General features: G+C 42.0%; 1 protein-coding gene across 1 annotated transcript in view; it reads right to left on the bottom strand.

The window, feature by feature from the left end:
- Window positions 1-20,701, bottom strand: part of fbxl16 (F-box and leucine-rich repeat protein 16) — a 108,512-nt gene that overhangs the window by 35,544 nt on the left and 52,267 nt on the right. Inside the window, exon 3 of the mRNA XM_068003741.1 lies at window positions 4,105-4,613. Within this exon, the coding sequence (XP_067859842.1) occupies window positions 4,105-4,613 (509 nt within the window). The remainder of the gene's footprint in view (window positions 1-4,104; window positions 4,614-20,701) is intronic.

The following is a 20,701-nucleotide window of genomic DNA, read 5'->3' as shown; positions in this document are numbered from 1 at the left end:
CGTGCTGGAGATGTCAGTTGCGCCCCAAGAGGCAGTGCGCCAGTCACAAAGAGGATGAAGATCAGCCAGCAGGGTCACCGGCACCAGAGCAACAGTGTGGCCTGCTCCTTCTGGCTTCACATTCAGTTAAGTTAAAAATGTTATACTTACCTTATTGGTGGCAGCCTCCAGCGGTCCCTTTAAAGACCGCTGATTTGGCTGCTCTGTGCCTGAGAAAATTGGTCACAGTATGTGCGGTACAGGCTGTGGTCAGACACCAACCAATTCCGGGAATGGGCCTGAAATAGGCTTTAGGACCCCGATCTGGCGTCCTGGGCGACTACAAGGTGCGCTAACCAATATGACATGCAGCGTATACCCGGCGCGGAATGAGCATGCACACATCGGACGCCATATTGGACCCACGAGCGGCCATTTTTCACCTGAAAAACGGAGGCTGGGCCATCCAATTTCTAGGTCCCTCTCTTTAACATTACTGATGAATAGTGATGCATCATCAAATAATCTGAATTGAGTGCTAGCAATACTGCTTATATCTGCCATATGTCTAATGCAATCATTTGAATACTATTCCATTTTACATCAAGTTACATCAAAACTACAGCACAGAAACAGGCCATTCGGCCCAACTGGTCTATGCCGGCGTTTATGCTCCACACAAGCCTCCTCCATCCTACTTCGTCTAACCCTATCAGGATACCCTTTTAAGGGTATCTTATAGTATTCTCAATAGATACTAAAAAAACTTTAACATGTTTTTGTGTAAAATTTTCAATGCAAAACTTTATATGGCATAATGTTAATCACCTTCAGAATGAATATATCCATGACAGGAACACTACAGGTCCAACAAGATAAAAGGGTGTCCGGTGTGGGAGAATCTTTGAGAGGAGAAGATATTTTGCTTTAAAGTAGAAAATTCATTCTGGTGTACATTTCCAAATTAGCATGGAGTAGAGGACAAAAAATAAAACACTGAATCCAGAAGTGATTAAATAAAGATCTTTACTCAGCGTAGGTGATAAATATTATAAGGTATATAAATGCAGTTGTATTTTCTATACACTGGATATGCGTGCATTATGACTTTGTTATAGATCGTTTACTTCGTTTTTACATATACACATAAACCTAAAAAGCAGCAATTCTCTACAAACTTTTATAATTGGGTATTCTTACATTTCTCACTTTGGAAGAAATAACCTACAATGCAAAAAAATAAGGCAGTTGAATATTAATTATGCACGACATATTGTAAGTGATTAAACATGCAAACTATGTGTACTCATTCTTTTCATAGATATATTTCCATGAGCTGTTTGGAATTCTGGAAGGAGTCATCATTCAGGGAATTTTCCACACAGTGATAGTCAAGGTGGGGGAATATCAGCCCGAGGACTACACAATCGAATTTGGTGCACACTTCACACTCCCATGGACCAAGAGAGTGCTCTGAACAGTGACATCCCGGAGGTACCTGGTGTAGGGTTTCTGGTGGCTTATCAGTGTGGTGAGCAAGTTGATTCGAGAGGCAACTTGCACTGCCAGCTGTGCCCATCTAAATGATATGCAACAGTGTCACGTCACTGCACATCGAGGTTTCCCAGAGTGCACTCTATATGTACACTTGCATTGTCTCATGTAAGTAACAAATGGCCTCCTTCAACATGCTCAGTGTGAAATGGAGGTGGAAAATGGCAGCACTTGTCCTGTCAGCCGGGTGTGTCCCCGAGCATTCTAGCACAACTCTTCATCATGCACTGCAGAATGTAAAGGCTCAAAGGGAGGTTCTAGTCACAGGTGATGTGTTCCCCTGTCACTAAACAGCACTGTCACCTGTCTGGACCCCAAAACCTATGGGTGTTTGCCCTAGTCCTACTTGATGGAGGAATTCCATTGCCTTTTCATCATCTTCCGAAATTGTGACAGTCTCCTGCGTCATCTCAATGGTGAGCTCATCTGTGGAGAAATAAAAGAGTTTACGTTATTAGACTCTGAACTCTGTATAGACTTCCAATGTGTCTAAAGTAGTACTATTCCAGATGATGGACAATAAGCAACTAAGTTATTCCTTTGCCACACAATCAACAAGAAAGAGAATTATTAGCGGACTTTACCATTAGTATCCATATAACAGTGACTATATACTTTACAGTGAGAATATCCATTTTTATTGAAAAACTACATGGAAATTAATTCATGACTTACCAAATCTTGTAGCAGCCTCAGAGGAGTGGATAATGTCTAAGTCACACTGCAAATGGAATATCAGGATAATGATTTTTTTCAGGCCTTGTTAGCAATTTCCTTGGTGTCCTTTCATAGCTCAGTGGTATAGGTTTGATCTTTCAAAGGTTTTGTAATTTACACCTTGCTGAATAGTTAAGGTCATCAATTCCCGTTCAACAATCAATGGCATTTCTGCAGTCTACCGATTCATTCCTTTGGTAATACTGACCCATGCATTAGAATGGTCATGTGCCATGGATAGAGTGGCTTTGTTTCCTAGAAAAGATTCTTTTTCTGTATTTGATTACCAGTGGATTAAGTTCCCTTTTGCTGAAGCATGACCTCGTGTATCACTTCTCACCCGTCTTTACTAAGTCAGATCACTTACATAGGTCAAGAGGCTCATTTACATAGATAAAAATAATAAATTTGTATAAATAAACCAACATCTGTTCAGATGGTTTCAATTTCTGCCAACTGTATGATGATGTCCAGAGTAACCAAAACTGGGCACATTAATTGTTCGGTGTAAAATGAACAAAGTTAATGGCAATACAGTAATCTGTTTAAAGTGCCTTTATGTGTAACAGATAAAAATATCTCCCATGGTCTGCAGTAGGTAGTGAAAGGATAAGTTAATTAGAAGAGATGCAGAGAAATACACACTCCAATCTATCTGTATGTGTATTTCATGGATAGTCAAAGGAGTTTGGTTGTTAGGCAACTTAGTGTACATGACAGTAAATAGGGCTCATTCATAAGAACACAAGAAATAGGAGCAGGAGTAGGCCATACGGCCCCTCAAGCCTCCTCCGCCATTCAATCAGATCATGGCTAATTCAGTGGACAATCTCAAGCTATTGACAATAGCTGTAGTGAAGATATAAGTGCCCAAAACATCTCAATAATAAAGTTTGAAAGCTGAAATCTAAATTGCATTTGAAACATTTTGTTACCATGAATATGTCAGCTTTGTACTGCTGCTGTGATTCCTCATTTCCCTAGCAAGCCCTTGTGTGTATACGATGCCTCTTTAAGCTCCCCAAATCACAACTAAATTTCACGAACCTTCAAAACAACAACTATTGTAAATCAATAAACAAAAAATAGTTTTGCAGCACAGCAACAATGGATGTGAACATTATATTCAATGACAAAGAATATGCTGTGTGTGTGTGAAGTGAATCATGGGACAAAGAAACAACAGATGGGGCCAGTCATCTAATTACCCCCACTTAGTTTCAAATTAAACTAACTTCCATCCATATCCCAGTTTATCAGCAGTGACTCTCTCAGCAGACCTGGGCTGAGTTAAGGTGTGGTTTTGGAACCTGGTGCCTCCCGTTGACTAAACTGGTGTCTCCACCGTCCGGGTTCTTTTGGTTAAAGTGCAGGTGGTGGTAACAACCTGGACTCTCACTTAATCAAGTCGATGTGCAAATTTTACACTCCGGCTGCTCTTGTAACGGTCCTGGGAAACTGGGCTGTAGGAAGGTGGAGCCATGGCTCCTCCCACCTTGGGGAAATACAGGGGGAAGTTTAGAATATAAAGTAAAAGCGGACAGTTCTGTGCAGAGAAACAGTGAGAGAGAGAGAGAGAAAGAGACAGGAGGTGACGCGTTGTTGCAGTCGTTGGCTTGTATTATTGTTGCCAGTTAATACATTCTGTTCTATGTTCATAACTGCATTTGGAGATTTATCTATAAGAAGTTGAAGACCCTTATGTGGGTCTTCACACTTATATATGAAAATTCACATTGTGCATTGCTTTACTGAATGAGTTACCAGATACCAATTTAATATTTAATATGTCTTACGGTAACCTATGAACTGCCTACATTATTACTATCAATGCAGATGTAGCCTTTGGTCTACCTGTCCAAAATCAGCTCCTCTAGCTTGTGCAGATCACAAGCGACATACTCCAGCGCCATGTCAGTGATGCGTGGACACCACGACAGGTCCAGGCTGCGCAGCTTCCGCAAGTTCTCTGCCACCAGCTCCACGCCATCGTCGGTGATCTTGGAGCAGCCGGAGAGGCTGAGGGCGGTGAGGTTGGGCAGGCTGTGCACCATGTTCACCACACCGTGATTGGTGATCTCCCAGCAGGAGTTCAGGCGCAGCGTGTGTGTTGTGTATCCCTGCTTGGCAGTGAAATAGGCCATGGCCGTGTCCGTCACGTGATAGGCCTGCAAATTCAGCTCAGTAAGGTTCGGCAACAGCTGCGAAATGGCGGCGATCGCATCATCCGCCACGTTGATACAGTCGCTAACACTCAGGGAGGTAATCCGTGCATTAAGGCTGGACCAGAGGCCTGCTTCTGTGAAGTCGTTGCAGCCGGAGAGCTCCAGATGGGCGAGTCCCTGCATCTGCTCCAACATTACCTAGGGAATGGAAAGAGTGGAGAGAATGTATAAAATAATGTAGCAACGATTCCTTACCTGCACATCCCAATAACTTTAAATTGGCACCGCACTTACTTAATGAGACAAAGAACTGAATTGGTCCCCCTGCACCATCTCAGCAATCAAACACAAGACAGAAGAAAGAATGTGAATATAGTCATTTCTTTTTAATTGAAGTGATTTTTTTTTTCCAAAATAGAAATTTTCCTCATACCATTTAATCTCGTCAACCGTGATCAGCATAATCAGCCAAGAGGACAACCTTTGGAAATTTGATTTCTGACTCAAATAGCTATTGCATAATTCATACTCAGTGCAGTTGTCATGTCCTATTTTGTGATTTAACGTTAAATACAGAACAACAGTTGGCTTTAGTACAGCTGTAATTTATACAGCTGGAATACAAGAGCTCAGGTGATGTCAGACTTAAAGAACAAAGCCTAAGTGGTTAATAATTTCATTGGAACTCTGGGACTGCATTACAGCCTTTTAATATCCTACCAATTAGTGATGGTTATCTGGTCGTGCGTCCAAATGTTCACTGGATAGTTGACATAGGACATGCATTATTCAAACCTGTGGGATGTGATTCATAATCCCATAAGTGGGCTGACCTGTTGGATTCACCTCTATGAAAGGGCTCACGAGTTACGGTCAATGTCACAAATTATATATAAATCACATCCAATCACTACATATTGATTATCTACGGTCAGATTCCACAGGATGGTGGACAGCTGTACTCTGAGGAAGATGCCTTGAAGTGTCAAAGAGGGCACTCCTTCCTTACACTCACTTCATGCAACTGCATGTCCATTTTACCAGCCATCAAGCAGGGCATTGGGTGCTTTGCCACTTGCCCACAAAATCTGTTTCAGCGCCTGCACTACGGGTTTCCATTCACTTCATTCATGCCCAGTACTTCTCACTCCCTAACTTTGGCAAGGGTTGACAAATATGTAAAATTCATTTGGATGTTTTAGAAAGGATGAAACAATACTTGTCCTTTTTTTTTTGCAGACATTTACCTTTAATTGTGCGCATCCCTTTAATTTGGACCGACTGGCCAGATCATCCATATCCCCATTAGGTTTGCTCTCTGCACAAGGCCAAACTGCATGGGCAGCTATGAATAATTATTCAAATGAGCCAACCATGGAAAATTGGGGACAGTCGGTTTACTTTGCTGCTGGGATAGCTTTGCTGCAGTAACTAGGCAAAAAAAGCTGGAATTGCAACAGTAGAGGAAAATCACCCCTAATATCACAATTACAGGGCAGGCTAAATATGCTAAAAACAGCCGTTTACACCATTTTTCCACTAGTTCTGTAAAAGTTAATCAGGAGAAGCCTGTGGAAATGAAGGGCCTTAGTTTCATTATTATTTGATTGTAGCAGTGCTCCGGGCCATCTGTACGTGTAACTTATCAGCATATCACAAGAAAAATCAACTTAATTTTAAACCAGGATTGGAGGTTGTTACTATGAACCAATCAGATCAGTCAAAAGGCACAAATGGAGGCTGTCAGTACCAATTAGATCATTGGTAAGGGGCAGAGCTGAAGGCTGTTGGGACCATTCTTTTCTCAGTCACTGTTCATTCAGGAAAAACTAGAGACAGAAAAGTTTTGAGATGATCTGATGATTTCTGAGAATTTGAGTTGCAAGTGTTTTGATTTAATGTGTGTCAATAAGTAAGTTGTACATAACAAAGCTGTTAAAATGCACCTTTTTAAAACTTTCAATTTTCTTCAAAGGAACTTTCGAGGGAGGCCCAGGTGTTGACTTATTTAAACATTTCGTTTCTTCAAGATTGTTTGCAGCCACTTTTTTTGAGATAAGGAGAATGCTCCTTGTTGTGAATACTGACTTTATTGACCAGGGTTTGGAAATAAAAGGGGGGGGGTTAAATTCTTAAAAATGTGAAACCCAACCTCAACCTACTACAAATGCGCGTACTATCAGTTTAACCGGGGCAGATTTGGGGGCGGGCGAGTAACCCATTCTTGAGAGGCGGGTCGGTAATTATAATATGTTAATGAGGCTGCGTGCCTCAGATTTTAGCAGCCATTTAGATTAAACAGCGATGGGCTGGGTTTCCCAGGGCTCGCAAAACCCGGCAGCTAAAGAGAAGCGAGAACAGCAGGATCCTGCAGGTAAGTGCTTTTCCAGCTCTGCTTGTGGGCCAGGAGGAGCAGGAGTGCTTCCCTCTGGCCTCTCAAACTAACCAGCTTCCCTCCCCATGATTGGCCAACCCCTCCCCCAACCCCAAAATCTGCCGACCACCTCCCTCCCCACAATCCAATGCCGACACGCGATCTCCGCCCCCACCCCCGCGATCTCTTCCCCCACGTGACCTTCCCCCCCAGCGATCTCTTCCACCCCCCACCGTGATCTCTCCCCCACAACCTCCGCGTGATCTCTCCCTCCCTCCTCTCTGGTTGCCTGGCTGCTGCCTTCTACCACAGGCCTTCCCGCCCGGCAACTGGCCAGCCTCTCAATCTGGCTGGCTGCTGGGCGGGAAACCGAGAAAAAATTCAAATGAGGTCCTGCCGTTAATTTCGGCAGGACCTCCGTGTTATCCATATTTCCGGGTTTCCCGGCCGCTAAAAGTCACCCCCACTCCGTCCCTGCCTCCCCGTAAATATCAGGGCCAAAAAGTGGGATAGAAATGGTGATGAGCTTTATTTAATTTAAACATTTGAGGAGACACTGAGATTCCCATATGTCGGATTTTGCTACAGTACACTGCTACGATGTGATATTGACCATTGTGGGGAGTGGGGCTTGTTTGTGTGTGTGAGTCACAGTGTCTGGTTATGTCCTTATAACTTTTTTCAGTCTGTTTGCACTCACATGCTGGAGGTGCCTTTGTACATGGAGTGATCGAGAAAAGATCCCACACAACCTGTGTTAGAGCAGTCAATATCCGCAGGGAAATATGAGAATGACATTAATAATCAATAACATATAATAGATTGCCACCCCCATACTGGAGGGAATCAGTCAGGTGCACATGACAGCACAAAATTCAGGTCCCTAATGCCTGTTCCTGGAAGCCACATTTTTGTGCACACCATTTAAATGTAATGGTTTTTATTTCAATAAGATAAAATAAACCTTTTATGACAGGCTGAAAAGAGCAACATAGGGTAGAAATTACTGTTGGTAATAATAGGAGGAGAATGCTCAACACATTGGTTTGACATTTCTTTATTCATTAGCGGGAAGGCTTAATTCATTTATTTTAACTTTAACTATAATGTTGTGATGAAGTCCAGATAACTAGTTTTATTTGCATATTGAAAATATCTGTAATCCTTCCAGAAAGTGTTTTTGGTTTGAAAGGCAGAATTATAATAGTCTCTAAAATGCCAGAAAATATACAAAAGGGTGTCAAAAATCAAAACGTTCTTTGGGGAGACATATTACAGATCCCTGTTGAAAATAAATCTCACACTTCAGTGCTCACATTCCTCTTCAGTAATTTTTATAGTCATCATATTAAGATAATTGGCAAAAGGACCAGAGGGAAGATGAGGAGAATTTTTTTTACTCAGTGAGTTGTTATGATCTGGAATGTGCAGCCTGAACGGGCGGTGGAAGCAGATTCAATAATAACTTTCAGAAGGGCATTGAATATATACCTGAAAAGGAAAGATTTGCAGAGCAATGGGGAAAAAGCAGGGGAGTGGGAGTAATTGGATAACTCTTATCAAGAGCCGGCACAGGCACAATGGGCCGAATGGCCTCCTTCTGTGCTGTGTGATTCTATGATCATTGTTGCAAACTGCCCTTTTATGTACTCTAGGATTGTTCCACTACAATAAAAGTGATCAAAAGTTGGGTGCACCTGCAGCTTAAGGAGACCTGTTCATGTGCCGCTGCACTTTCAATGCAACCTCTCATCTTCTTGTGTCATAAGGCCTATTATTCAGGGTTGTTTTTCAGCTGTCAGCTTTTACATACGAACATACGAATTAAATGCAGGAGAAGGCCATTCAGCCCCTCAAGCCTGCTCTGCCATTTGATAAGATCATGGCTGATCTGATTGTGACCTCAACCCTACTTTCCCTACCTACTATAACCTTTGACTCCCTTGTTAATCAGGAATCTATCTAACTCAGCCTTAAAAATATTCAATGACCCTGCCTCCACCGCTCTCTGGGGAAGGGAATTCCACAGACTCACGACCCTCAGAGAGAAAAAAATTCTTCTTATCTCTGTCTTAAATGGGAGACCCCTATTTTTAAATTGTGTGCCCTAGTTCTAGTCTCTCCCTCAAGGGGAAAAATCCTCTCAGCATCTATCCCTTCAAGTCCCCTCAGGATCTTATATGTTTCAATACGATCACCTCTCATTCTTCTAAACTCCAATGTATACAAGCCCAACTTGTCCAACCTTTTCTCATAAGATAACACCCTCATCCCAGGGATCAGTCGAGTGAACCTTCTCTGAACCACCTCTAAAGCAATTATGTTCTTTCTTAAATAAGGAGGCCAAAACTGCACACAGTATTCTTGATTTGGTCTCACCAATGCCCTGTACAACTGGAGCAAAACATCTCTGCTTTTATATTCCATTCCCCTTGCAACAAATGACAACATTCCATTTTCCTTCCTAATCACTTGCTGTACCTGCATACTGACTTTTTGTGATTCATGTACTAGGACACCCAGATCCCTCTGCACCTTTTCTGAGGCTGTGTCAGCTTTTGTGAAGCAGCTGGTCAGCTTTTACTAATTTTCTAGGTTGGCATGTATACATATTTTTTTACTGCTTTAGGGTATAATGTGAGCTTCTTGTTCGACCACAGCATTGTACTTTATCACTATGTGCGCTAATGCCCATATATTTCTAGCTCTTGGATTATACCCACAGAAATGAAGGGTTTTGATCTTATTTGTAATCTCCTGTGATTCTACCTGTCATCATGGCTTTTTATGTGACAGGAATGCAAGCAAAACAAATGTGCTTTGTTTGTCCTCTGATATTTGTTCTGTTGGTTTTTTTTAACCCTCAAAGCTAGTAACTTTTCAGGCGATCCTATTCCAAGTTAAACAAAAAGGCAATACTGGTGAGAGTTTGAGTGTTTTCATGAAGTAAAAATATCAATGGTCACAGTCATTCAACTAAATCCCATTGCTTTACACGTCACATGTGTCCTGCGTGCACCTTTGTGCATGTTATTCGTACAGGCACAACAGATAGATTTAAGCAGTTATGGAAAGTCGGCAGCAGATTCTTGTACCTAAGCTATACAGGAATTCTGCAGCAAGTAGTGATCGGCATGGAATTACCACTGGTCCCAAATGGGAAATGGAGCATTCAAAGCTGTACAAGGCTGGTGACATCACAATTACAGCAGCACGAGTGCAATACTAGGGCTGGTCGCATACTAATAGTACCACATCTACCAGCATTTGCAGCAAGCCTGCTCTCAGTGCTGGAATGGAAAAAGCTACTGAAATCTGATCCCTCCCACCCTACCTCTTCAAATCCATGAACTGAGCAGATACCAGTATATGAGCATGGGTCAACACATGGACACATAGACTAAACCATAACCATGCATGAAGAAGCCTTCCTAACTTACAACACCTGTTCTTTCTTGCTTTCTGCCACTTTATGTGTCGAACTATTCTCACAAGACTCTATCCAGCCTTCACTGTTATATTCATGACTTCTTCTCTTTTCTTCTGTCTCACAAAAGAAGGTGGCCCATAACATCAGGAATCTCAGGCCACAGGAAGTGGTATCCGCAGCCCTAAATCTGTGATTCCTCATGAGGACGAAGCTTGGAGATCCTGGGGAACCATGCGCCTAAATCTGTCGGGGAAAGAGATGTAGCAGGACCCATAGAAGAGGATGTAGGTAGTTCTGATGAGGTTTTCTCACTGGGAGCGACACAAGATGTGAGGTTAAAGTGAGATCTTATAGTGGGGAGCGGTGGCTCCACTGTAGTTAGCTCTGGGTCTCGAGCCTGCCGACTCAGATCTCAATGATTTTGCTCTAAGAAAGAAGGATCTGGGATGAGAATCACACTCATACGGAAGTACTGAGAAGCTATCTGGGAGGACCTCAGACAAGTAGCAGGATTCATAATGGAGTCCAATGCCATCCTCAGTGCCAATCTACAAGAAGGATTTCTCACAATGCACATTACCTGGAACGGGTGTTAGCGCCAGGAACATCTACATTCAACCACCTTAACAGAGAGGCGTTCAGATCAGATTGTGCATCCAATATGGATGTTTTGACCACTGGTCTTTAGGCCTTGGGGGATCATTTGTAGATAACAAGAGCAATCAGCTTCCAAGAACTTTGCAGCAACATCTTTCACAATATGTAGGATCTAACTGATACCATCAAGTCTGCCCTCTCGCTGACCAGTGACCACTTAGATATAGGATCTCGCAAAGTAGTGTGCCCAGAACCTACCTTCATGATGCTATCCTCTCTCCTGATGACAGCTCATGTGGCTTTTCCAACATCTCCAAGATGCCTGCTCGTATTGGCGGCAGGCTACAGGACCAGGATACCCATGCATCTGCAGTGGTGATACAGCCTGATAAGGAGTCGTCCTAGACCTTAGAAGCCCTGAGACAAGGGCCACCTTTGCCCCAAGGGGCTTATAATACCACAGCACAGCCAAGCACCACTAGCCCTCAGGTTTCGCCTCGGCTGTGCTTGAGCAGTGTGTGAGAATGGCAGAGAGGGATTCCAGTGGTAGAAAGAAGTGCTTGTTGTAAATATGTGTGCACAGTAAAACCACTTTGTGATTTGAAGTCCAGTGTTCTGTGGTATGTCTGTTCTTTGTTTGGGTTTTTGTGTTTGGGGGGTTGCTAGTTTGCAATGTGAGACAATGTTACACAGTTCCTTCTCTGCCTCCTTATTGAACCGTTGTCTCCTTAAGCAGGTCTCTTCTGATACATTGTCGAGGAGTAGCGTGGTCTGTAGACTCTGGAGAGAGGGTATCTTCTTGTTGGTTTCCATCTCCTTTGTTGCATGCCTCTCCCATTTCTTCTTTCTTCTGCACCTGTTCTGTCTCCATCATAAGGACATATATGGGAATGGTCGCAGTGAACCAGATAGTAAGGGCTCCATGAGAGAAGAGTGGAAGCAAAAGATTTCCCTGCCTGAAACTGCTGAAAGGCATTGTGCAGAATCTTGTCTTAGCAACAACACAGCTGAGGAAATTTTTTTTAATCACTTCAGTCAAAACTGACATTTCATAGATTGTGGACACTCAGGGGGAAAAATTGGATAGGGGCCATTTTTGGGCGCAGCTATTGTGATGTGCAATTACCCCGCGCCCAATGGCCCCTGCTCAGGCAGGACCCAAGTTTGGGCCCACCCAAAGTCTTACCTGCAATCAGCGTTCCATTCCAGGCCTTGCACATGAAATCAATGTAATTTGCACTTTCCACCACCAGGGGGAGCTCAATCTCTTAAAGGGAGGATGTTTCTTCGAAATCTCTTAAAGGTAGCTGGTACCCATTATTTGCTGAAAATAACAATCTACTGTCTGCACAGAGTCCGAACAGAGATCAAACATCGCACAGGTAAAACACAGATGCGGGTTCCATCCCTATGTTTACACACTGATGAGTTATGTTAAAACATTGAATATAGATTGCGCACCACTAAATCCCACATCTTCCAATCTGCACACCAGACCTCACCAATGTGCCGATCTGAGTTGGTACCAGGCCTGCGAGAGTGCGTGCACCAAGGTTCTCTGCTGATGCACTACAGACTTTGGTGCAAGAGGTGGACAGAAGGAGGGACATCCTATATCGGCGGGTGGGGGCGGGGTGGGGAAGAGTGGGGGGGGGGGGTGCAAGAGGCCCTCCAGACATATATCCGAAAGGCAGTGGGAGACAAAGTCAATGCCAGGCGCACAGCATCATGAACATGGATTCAGTGCAGGAAGAAGTTCAATGCTTTGACATGAGGGGTCAAGGTGAGTGAGGTCAACTGTCAAGTGGCGTCTCCTACCAACTGCACTGCACCCCCATCCCCCACATACCAACAAACTCTTTCCATCAGTACTCAACTCTTCCAACCAGATGCTTCCTCTCACCCTTACACATTACCACTGTTTCAAGCCGCCCACCCACAACTCATAGGCCACACACACTGGCAGCTATTCAACCATGACAGGCACATCACCCAGACACATGTTGCGCTTTCTTGCAGGAGAAGGTAGCGCATATCAGGAGGCAGCAAGTGACAGTGGCATTTAGTGCCTCGAGCCTGTTCCACCATTCAATGAGATCACGGTGGACCTGTGACCTAACTCCATATACCTGCCTTAGCCCCATATCCCTTAATACCCTTGGTTCACAGAAATCTATCAATCTCAGATTTAACTTTCACAATTGAGCTAGCATCAACTGCCATCTGCAGAAGAGCGTTCCAAACGTCTCCCACCCTTTGCGTGTAGAAGCATTTTCTAATTTCACTCCTGCACGGCCTGGCTCTAAATGTTAGACTATGTCCCCGCATCCTAGTATTCAAGTGTAGGAGACCTCCAAAAACAGTTACAAATGTCTCCGCAGCCCGAAGCAATAATCCAGCCACTAACCTGTAAATCCTGCATGATCCCTTTAAATAGCGCCGGTGGGGGGCCCTCCAGGCACTCTAAGACACGTTCAAATGGTTGGAGTTAAGACTATGCGTTGAGTTGAGCGTTAAGTGCCAAAATGGTGTCTATCACTTTAAATCAGCGTTGCACACTGATTGAAGCCATTTTCTCCCTACTTTACATGATTCCAGGGTGCGTCATCTGCATCTGCGCTGACCCCTATACCAAGATGGCGTCCAGCGTACGTCACGCTGGAAACGTGCGTGCGATTCCAAGACGCCATCTTGGGTGTCGGAGAGTCCGTGTAGCGCCGAAACAACAGGTGCTACATGGCCCAATTTAGCGCCCTCAGTCTGTAAACAACCACTTCCTGGTTTGACAATTCATGCAAGTAACTTACCCTTCTTTTCTACAAGCTTAAGTTAAGTCAGGTGCAATTGAGGGGTAAATGACAGAATTTCTGTGACAGCAGGTTTTGGCCTCATTATCCTTTCATTTGGATACATGCGCCACTCTGGGGGTGGGCACATCTTCAGCTAGCACCCACTTGCACCATAATTTAGCGTGTATTTTAGAAGGGGTGTAAATTTAGTGCATCTGACTTACACTCCAAATCCTGACCGCCTGCACTGGAAATACTTGAATCTTGCCTCCCAAAAACTGTAGTGTTTCAGCTATGCTGGTATTGGAAAAGTGAGATATCCTCTGGGAAAACCAGCAATGGCTATTAAATGAGGCCCTAGCTGCATTTAGTATGGATGATTCATGGCCCTGATCAGGTTCCTTCTCCTCTCTCAGCTTACATTAACTATTGGTGCTGCTACTTCTGCCCTGTTTGTTGGAATGCCTCTATCTCAGTCCTGCGCACTCCCCTTGTGAAATGGAGCAATACTCAACCGATACTGTACACTTCACTCATACTATGAAGTTCTCAGTTCTCATGCAACAAAATGCCACTCCTGCCGTGTGCCATGTGTAACCGACCACCACTCCATTAAGCCCCACACATGATTTTTATAGAATGAAGCGTTTTCTGTCAGGTGTACATACAACACTTCCAGCTGCAACTTTAATTAAATCAGAACTGAAATCTTTGGGCTTAAATGCTATTTATTGGGGCATGAGCTCCCATCCCCATTCTTCTCTTAACGAGCTTCCTATTTGAACTGTGACATGAAGAAGAGACAGAAGTCTGGAAAATGAGTTGTCCCGGATTCAACCTTGTGCCTAACAGCAGAGTGTCATTGGTAAAAGCTGAGTAGTGAGGCCTGCTCCTCAGAAAGGGAAGTAATACAATATAACACAAAGTATACGGTTAGAGAATAAAAGATTTGTAATCCAAAAATGTATCCATTAATGAATTATCTAACTGCTAAATAAGGTCATACAATTGTAAGTTTGTTTAGTTATGTAATTCAAAATTTTAGAATATTTGTATTTGCAAATGATTGAAAAAATGTACTCAATTTTCTAGTTAACTGATTTAGGATACACACTGCCCACTGACTTCCCTGGTAATGAACAGCAGATTACAATTGATGCGGATGAAGCTATGGCATCACAAACAGTAATCCTCTGGTGTCAGAATCAACACAAATCAACACAGAGTGCATTAAAACTGACAATAGGTAGCAAGTAGGATCCAAACTGAATAAAACTCTCAACATAACAAATACACTACAAATGTATATTTTATATAAACTGCATGCTGAATCTTAAATCACACTGAGTATGATCTTCTACAAGAAGCTGTGTGTGTGCTGAAGATGATGTATGAACCAGGGTGATCTGCACAGGAAAAAGGAAAAAGAATGGGAACATATTTAATCCTTCCATAAGGAATAATCATTTTGGTGTTATATGCACATCAGCAATTATATAACATGAAAGTGAATGGGAAGTAATTGAATCTGTTAGAATTCTATATAATTGGAAGAGCAAATGTGCTCAGCACATTGTAGATCTATGGTGGTCTATTAAAGTTTCATAAAATAAAAGTTAGTGGGAAATAATTTGGTCACTTGGAATTCTATGCTTAGATTGCATCTATGTGAGTAAGTATTTAACTGTATCCATTGAACTGTGCTCTGTTAAAGTAAAAGTCTTAAAGCTTAAGAATTAGATTCCAATTTATGTATAAAAGGTATATTTTTACTTTATACATTTAAGTTTAATTGTCTGTATTCAGGTAAATGTACATTTTTAATTTCTAAATTGCATTAATTTACAAATATATGAATGCATTTGATAATTAGTAAATAACTGAATCAATAAATACATTTGTGAACCAATTTGTTAGGCAACTGATTTATGGATCAACTTAAATATGCATGATTTAATTTCAGATTCAGTTTACGAACCATTTTATTTAGCCTGTGAAAATACTTAATCTATCAGCTGGCTGCCTGGTAGTCACATCCTTTTTTTTATTAGAATGTTAATTAACTATGGATCTGATTTGACAGTAAAACTCCAGAGAATCTGATGTCTCGGCTAGTCTTTAAACCTTTTTTTTTATTAATATAAGTACAAACATTAGGCAAGTTCAATATCCACGAGTTATCTTCATAACAAAATACATGCCCAGTGCTTTCAGTTAAGCCTTAAGCATATTACTGTTTAATCAACTAGAAGGAGAGTTGCGCGTATTATAAAGAGATTATGAAAAATGACAGGCAGAGTCTTTACAACAGATGGTGTCAATACATTACACGTTAACTAAGAAAATGGTCGTGGCAGTAAAATGAGCAGCTGCCAGTTCCTACTGTAATGTACGTTCATGGCTTAGAAGGAGGTAAAGGAATCAGATGTGTTTTACAAGCTACTCTTTGAGACGCACGATACTGGTGAAGATTTTGTTTGATGTATGGTATGAATTCTCTAGTTCCTCACCAAACCAGCTGTCCACAACTTGCTTACAACACAGTTAATCTGAAATGCAAATTAAATATTTAACAGATGTGTACAGTTGAGGGAGAAATAAAGTCTAGTGGGAATTACCTTCAGCAAAAATATACTCTCAAGTGTATAACTGTAAGGTAAAAAAAAATCAGAAGTGTATCTGTTTCCTTAAAGGAAATACCTTCAATTGAGCAATTCATTTTCCCCTTCTGTGGACCTGCCATTTCAAAGCTCCTTTCGCACCCAGAACTATTCCAATTACACAGGTGATGGGGGCAGCTCCCAAGTAATCTGGTGAGGTTGCAGTCAATTACACAGAAGTTGGCATTTTAGATCAACCTGGATGTCATTAATAAGTACTTGATCTGAGAAAAGTTAGTACCCGCTGAGTACATTGCAGTACTCAGCTTTCACCAGACATTTCCATTTTAGGGCACCACTAAATCAGAACCACATGCAATCTGAAGCATTGGTGTGAGTAGGTGAGCACACCCACAATCAATCACTGAAGCATGTGCTGGTGTGATTAGAGATCTCAAATGGTGAGTCTCCATAAGGAGGATAACAGGCAAAATTGAAGGTTGCTGATAAGTTACTTTTTAAAAAAAAGTTATATACATGTGAGCAGTTATTTTACTGAAAATCTCCCCGGGCTAGTTGATTGTTTTAAGCGTGATATTATCACCTATCAGTGTTAAGGCCCAACACACTATAAAATATAGGCACCATGGCCTTTTGCTGTATTACTTCAATATCCACAAAAGGTAGTACACAAACATACAGACAAACATACACAGTTATATTTTGATAAATCTGAAACTGAATAAAATTCAAAACATTCAGATGTATGGCATAGATGACTACAAGAAATTATATTATTTAATGACTGAATTAGGGGGGCATTGGCAGTGAATATTTTCTTAAGAAAGGTGTAAATACTTGCTCTCAGGAACCAGCTCAGTGCAAGTACAAAGAATCAGGCAACAAATGCTAGCTGAAGCATGGGAACGGTTTATTCCCTTCTCAAAATAGCAGAGCAGTTCATTGGCATATACAAGGTTTAATTTTGAGTTTTCTCACCTCTTTCTTTGTCTCTGGTCTATCAGTAATAAAATGCAACCAGCTGGGAAGGCATCTATTTGGAATGTGACATCTGGAGTGTGACGTGTGCACCCAATAGATGAGCCATTTTTAATTTATTACTAGTGGATCTTTTGTGGTGTTACTCATGGTAAGCCATGATATACCATTTAATAAGAACAGAAGCACTATACCACATAATGCATATTATATTGTTTTACCCCTAAGATATCTCTTTACGGCTACATGGTCTTATTGCTATTAGGTAAATATTGGGTGAGATCAGGGTTTAATTGCACTTCAGGCAGCAGGTCAGAACCTTGGCTTTCTTCCTTTGTTAAAGTGTGATTGGTAAGACCAGTCATGAGCTACAGACATTCTGGCTCTTGTGTCAATAAAGGTGCATTCAGTTGCTGGGTGAAATTTGTATATTCCCAATGATTGGCTTGGTTTCTTTTATACATTTTTAAAGTGTGACACAGAAATTTACAATGTTTACAGTACGATGGAAGAGTGTGATGGACAGGAAATGGATACTACATGCACCTGACCTGGACACCCTGGTGGATCCCTCTTACACTGCTGAACCAATTGTAAATTGTAAACAATTTTACAACACCAAGTTATAGTCCAACGATTTTATTTGAAATCTACAAGCTTTCGGAGGCTTCCTCCTTCCTCAGGTAAATGAAATAAAATCGTTGGACTATAACTTGGTGTTGTAAAATTGTTTACAATTGTCAACCCCGAACCAATTGTAGTTAGACAATACAGAGGCTTTAGGAAATTTCAGCTGTGGTATTCCCTCCCCTGGACTGTGAGCTCTCTGGTGCATAGCCCCTGTTTGTGATGGATTGAGGGTTTGGCCCAAACAGGCCCCAATGGAAGCTCAATTTTCCATCCCCTTTGCTGCACTTCAGTCAACTAACACCAGGTATGCTGCTAAGCCCATAGGAATTTGGGGCCACTGGATTATAGATAGGTAGATACAGATATTTACAAATTTGTCATTAGCCACTATACAGAGAGAAGCATCACCCTTGCTGCTTCAATCCATATGTCAGATTGTATGTGTGATACTGCCATCATACAAAACATGAAAATGGCAGATTTGCAGCAGTAGCCAGAGAAAAAGAATCATTTCCTATCACAATGTAATAAATGTTGTTGAACTCTAAAACATTGCTGTACCTCACTCCATGTATCTCCACACAGTTTTATTTCTAATTCCATCCATTGTTAAATTATCCAAACCTTCAGAGCACATCAACATCGCAAATGCTCAGATTACGTACTCAGGTTGCTAATTTACATTTTCAAGGGATATGGGGATCGGGCGGGAAAGTGGAGTTGAGGTCGAAGATCAGCCATGATCTGATTGAATGGCGGAGCAGGCTCGAGGGGTCATATGGCCTACTCCTGCTCCTATTTCTTATGTACATTATTTGTCTCCAGGCTCCAGAGAATCACAAAGCCAGAACTCAAGGTTGCTGAGTAGAGGTTGAAGTCATCCATATACAAACCCTCATTGTTGAAATTGATCCCAACTCAGTTGTGCCAAAAATTAGAGCCTTTTTTCCCATTGGTCAGGTTCCTTAACTCCTACTTATGCAATGAGAAAAATGATTAGCAACACTGCTGGTTTCTGTAGATTATTAAATTTTTAAAAATTATCTCTCTCCTTCCTCTCTTCAGCTATGTTTCCCCACTCCCATTCTACAGATGCACTAACTTCGCATGCCTTTTCCTAGCCAACCAGGTAGGTTTTAAGGAGTGTCTTAAAGGAGGAGAGATCGGTAGAGAGGCAGAGAGGTTTAGGCAGGGAATTCCAGAGCTTAGGGTCTAGGCAGCTGAAAGCATAGCCACCAATGGTGGAGTGAAGAAAATCAGGGATTTTCATTGAGCTTAATTGGAACAGTGTAAGAGGCTGAGGACAGAGAGGTCAGAGTGGGAGTGGGATGGAGAATTAAAATGTTCCAATGAAGCTTAACGGAAGTTCGAGGAACAGCACCTCATCTTTCGATTAGGCACTTTACAACCTTCTGAACTCAACATTGATTTCAATAATTTCAGATCATAACCACTGCTCCCATTTTTATGGACAGAAGGTGCTGGTAATGTTTCTGCTGTTGCCATTTCTAATCTCATTGAAACATACAAAATTCTTACAGGGCTCAACAGGATAGACGCAGGGAGGATATTTCCCCAGGCTGGGGAGTCTAGAACCAGGGGTCACAGTCTCAGAATAAGGGGTTGGCCATTTAGGACTGAGATGAGGAGGAATTTCTTCACTCAGAGGGTGGTGAATCTTTGGAATTCTCTACCTCAGAGGGCTGTGGAGGCTCAGTCATTGAGTATATTCAAAACAGAGATCAATAGATTTCTAGATATTAAAGGCATCAAGGGATATGGGGATAGTGCAGGAGAATGGCATTGAGGTAGAAGATCAGCCATGGTCTTGTTGAATGGCGGAGCAGGCTCGAGGGGTCAGATGGCCTACTCCTGCTTCTATTTCTTATGTTCTTATGTTCTTATTTACAGCTCCTCTAGACCCATCTTTTGTTTCTTTACTTGTCCCTTTACCACCCTCCTTGCCTTGCACCATCATCCCTTTTGTCATTTAATCACTCCTGCCCTCCACGCTATCACAGGCCTTTCCCTCTGTTCTCCACCCCCACCCCCCTTTCCCTGGCTCTGTACTTGCTTTAACAACTGCTAAATCTCTAACTTCTTCCAGTTCTGACGAAAGGTCATCGACCTGAAACGTTAACTCTGTTTCTTTCTCCACAGATACTGCCTGACCTGCTGACTATTTCCAGCATTTTCTGTTTTTATTTCAGATTTCCAGCATCTGCAGTATTTTGCTTCTGTAAAAAGTAGCATCTCCTCGTGCTGCTCTGCAGCTGGTTGCTAAGAGGTGCAGAACAATGGTGCACATCCTCTGATTTTCTCTGCATGTAATTCTTCCTCTAAGCAAGCACCTGGCCTCAGTTCAATACCTCAGTTCTGGTAATCAGAAACTTTGTGACAGGAATCACAAGCATCTGTCTACACCCTTTCATTCACATGGTGAATTAGATCTGCAGCTTGACAATTTTTGCAGGATTATGAAATTCTAAGCACTTGAGTGAGAGCCACACAAACAATATTGCATTCTAATTCATCTGTACACTAATTCTCCAAAAAGGATCTATACTCCATTGCTGCCTTGTTAAAAAAATTAGGTCAACCATGTTTTAATCAGTGAATCAACAAGGAGGGCACATATTAATAGTTACTAAGGTCAATGCATTACCAGGACTGAGATCATTCTGATAAAAGATTGTGCTGTAAAATAAATGACTCACTGTTCCAGTTTGAAGCCCACATCAGTAACTTCAGTTTCAGTATTTAAAAGAGAGTGATGCCATAGACTGCTAACCCTGGCAGGAACCAAGGGACTGCAATATATTGACCCACAGAAATTGAAAATACATGTCACAGTAACTCAGGTGGCC

Source organism: Heptranchias perlo, chromosome 22 (genome assembly GCF_035084215.1).
Source record: "Heptranchias perlo isolate sHepPer1 chromosome 22, sHepPer1.hap1, whole genome shotgun sequence".
Classification (NCBI taxonomy): domain Eukaryota; kingdom Metazoa; phylum Chordata; class Chondrichthyes; order Hexanchiformes; family Hexanchidae; genus Heptranchias; species Heptranchias perlo.
Note: the sequence above shows the minus strand (reverse complement) of the source record. Positions and strands in the feature narration are given on the sequence as shown.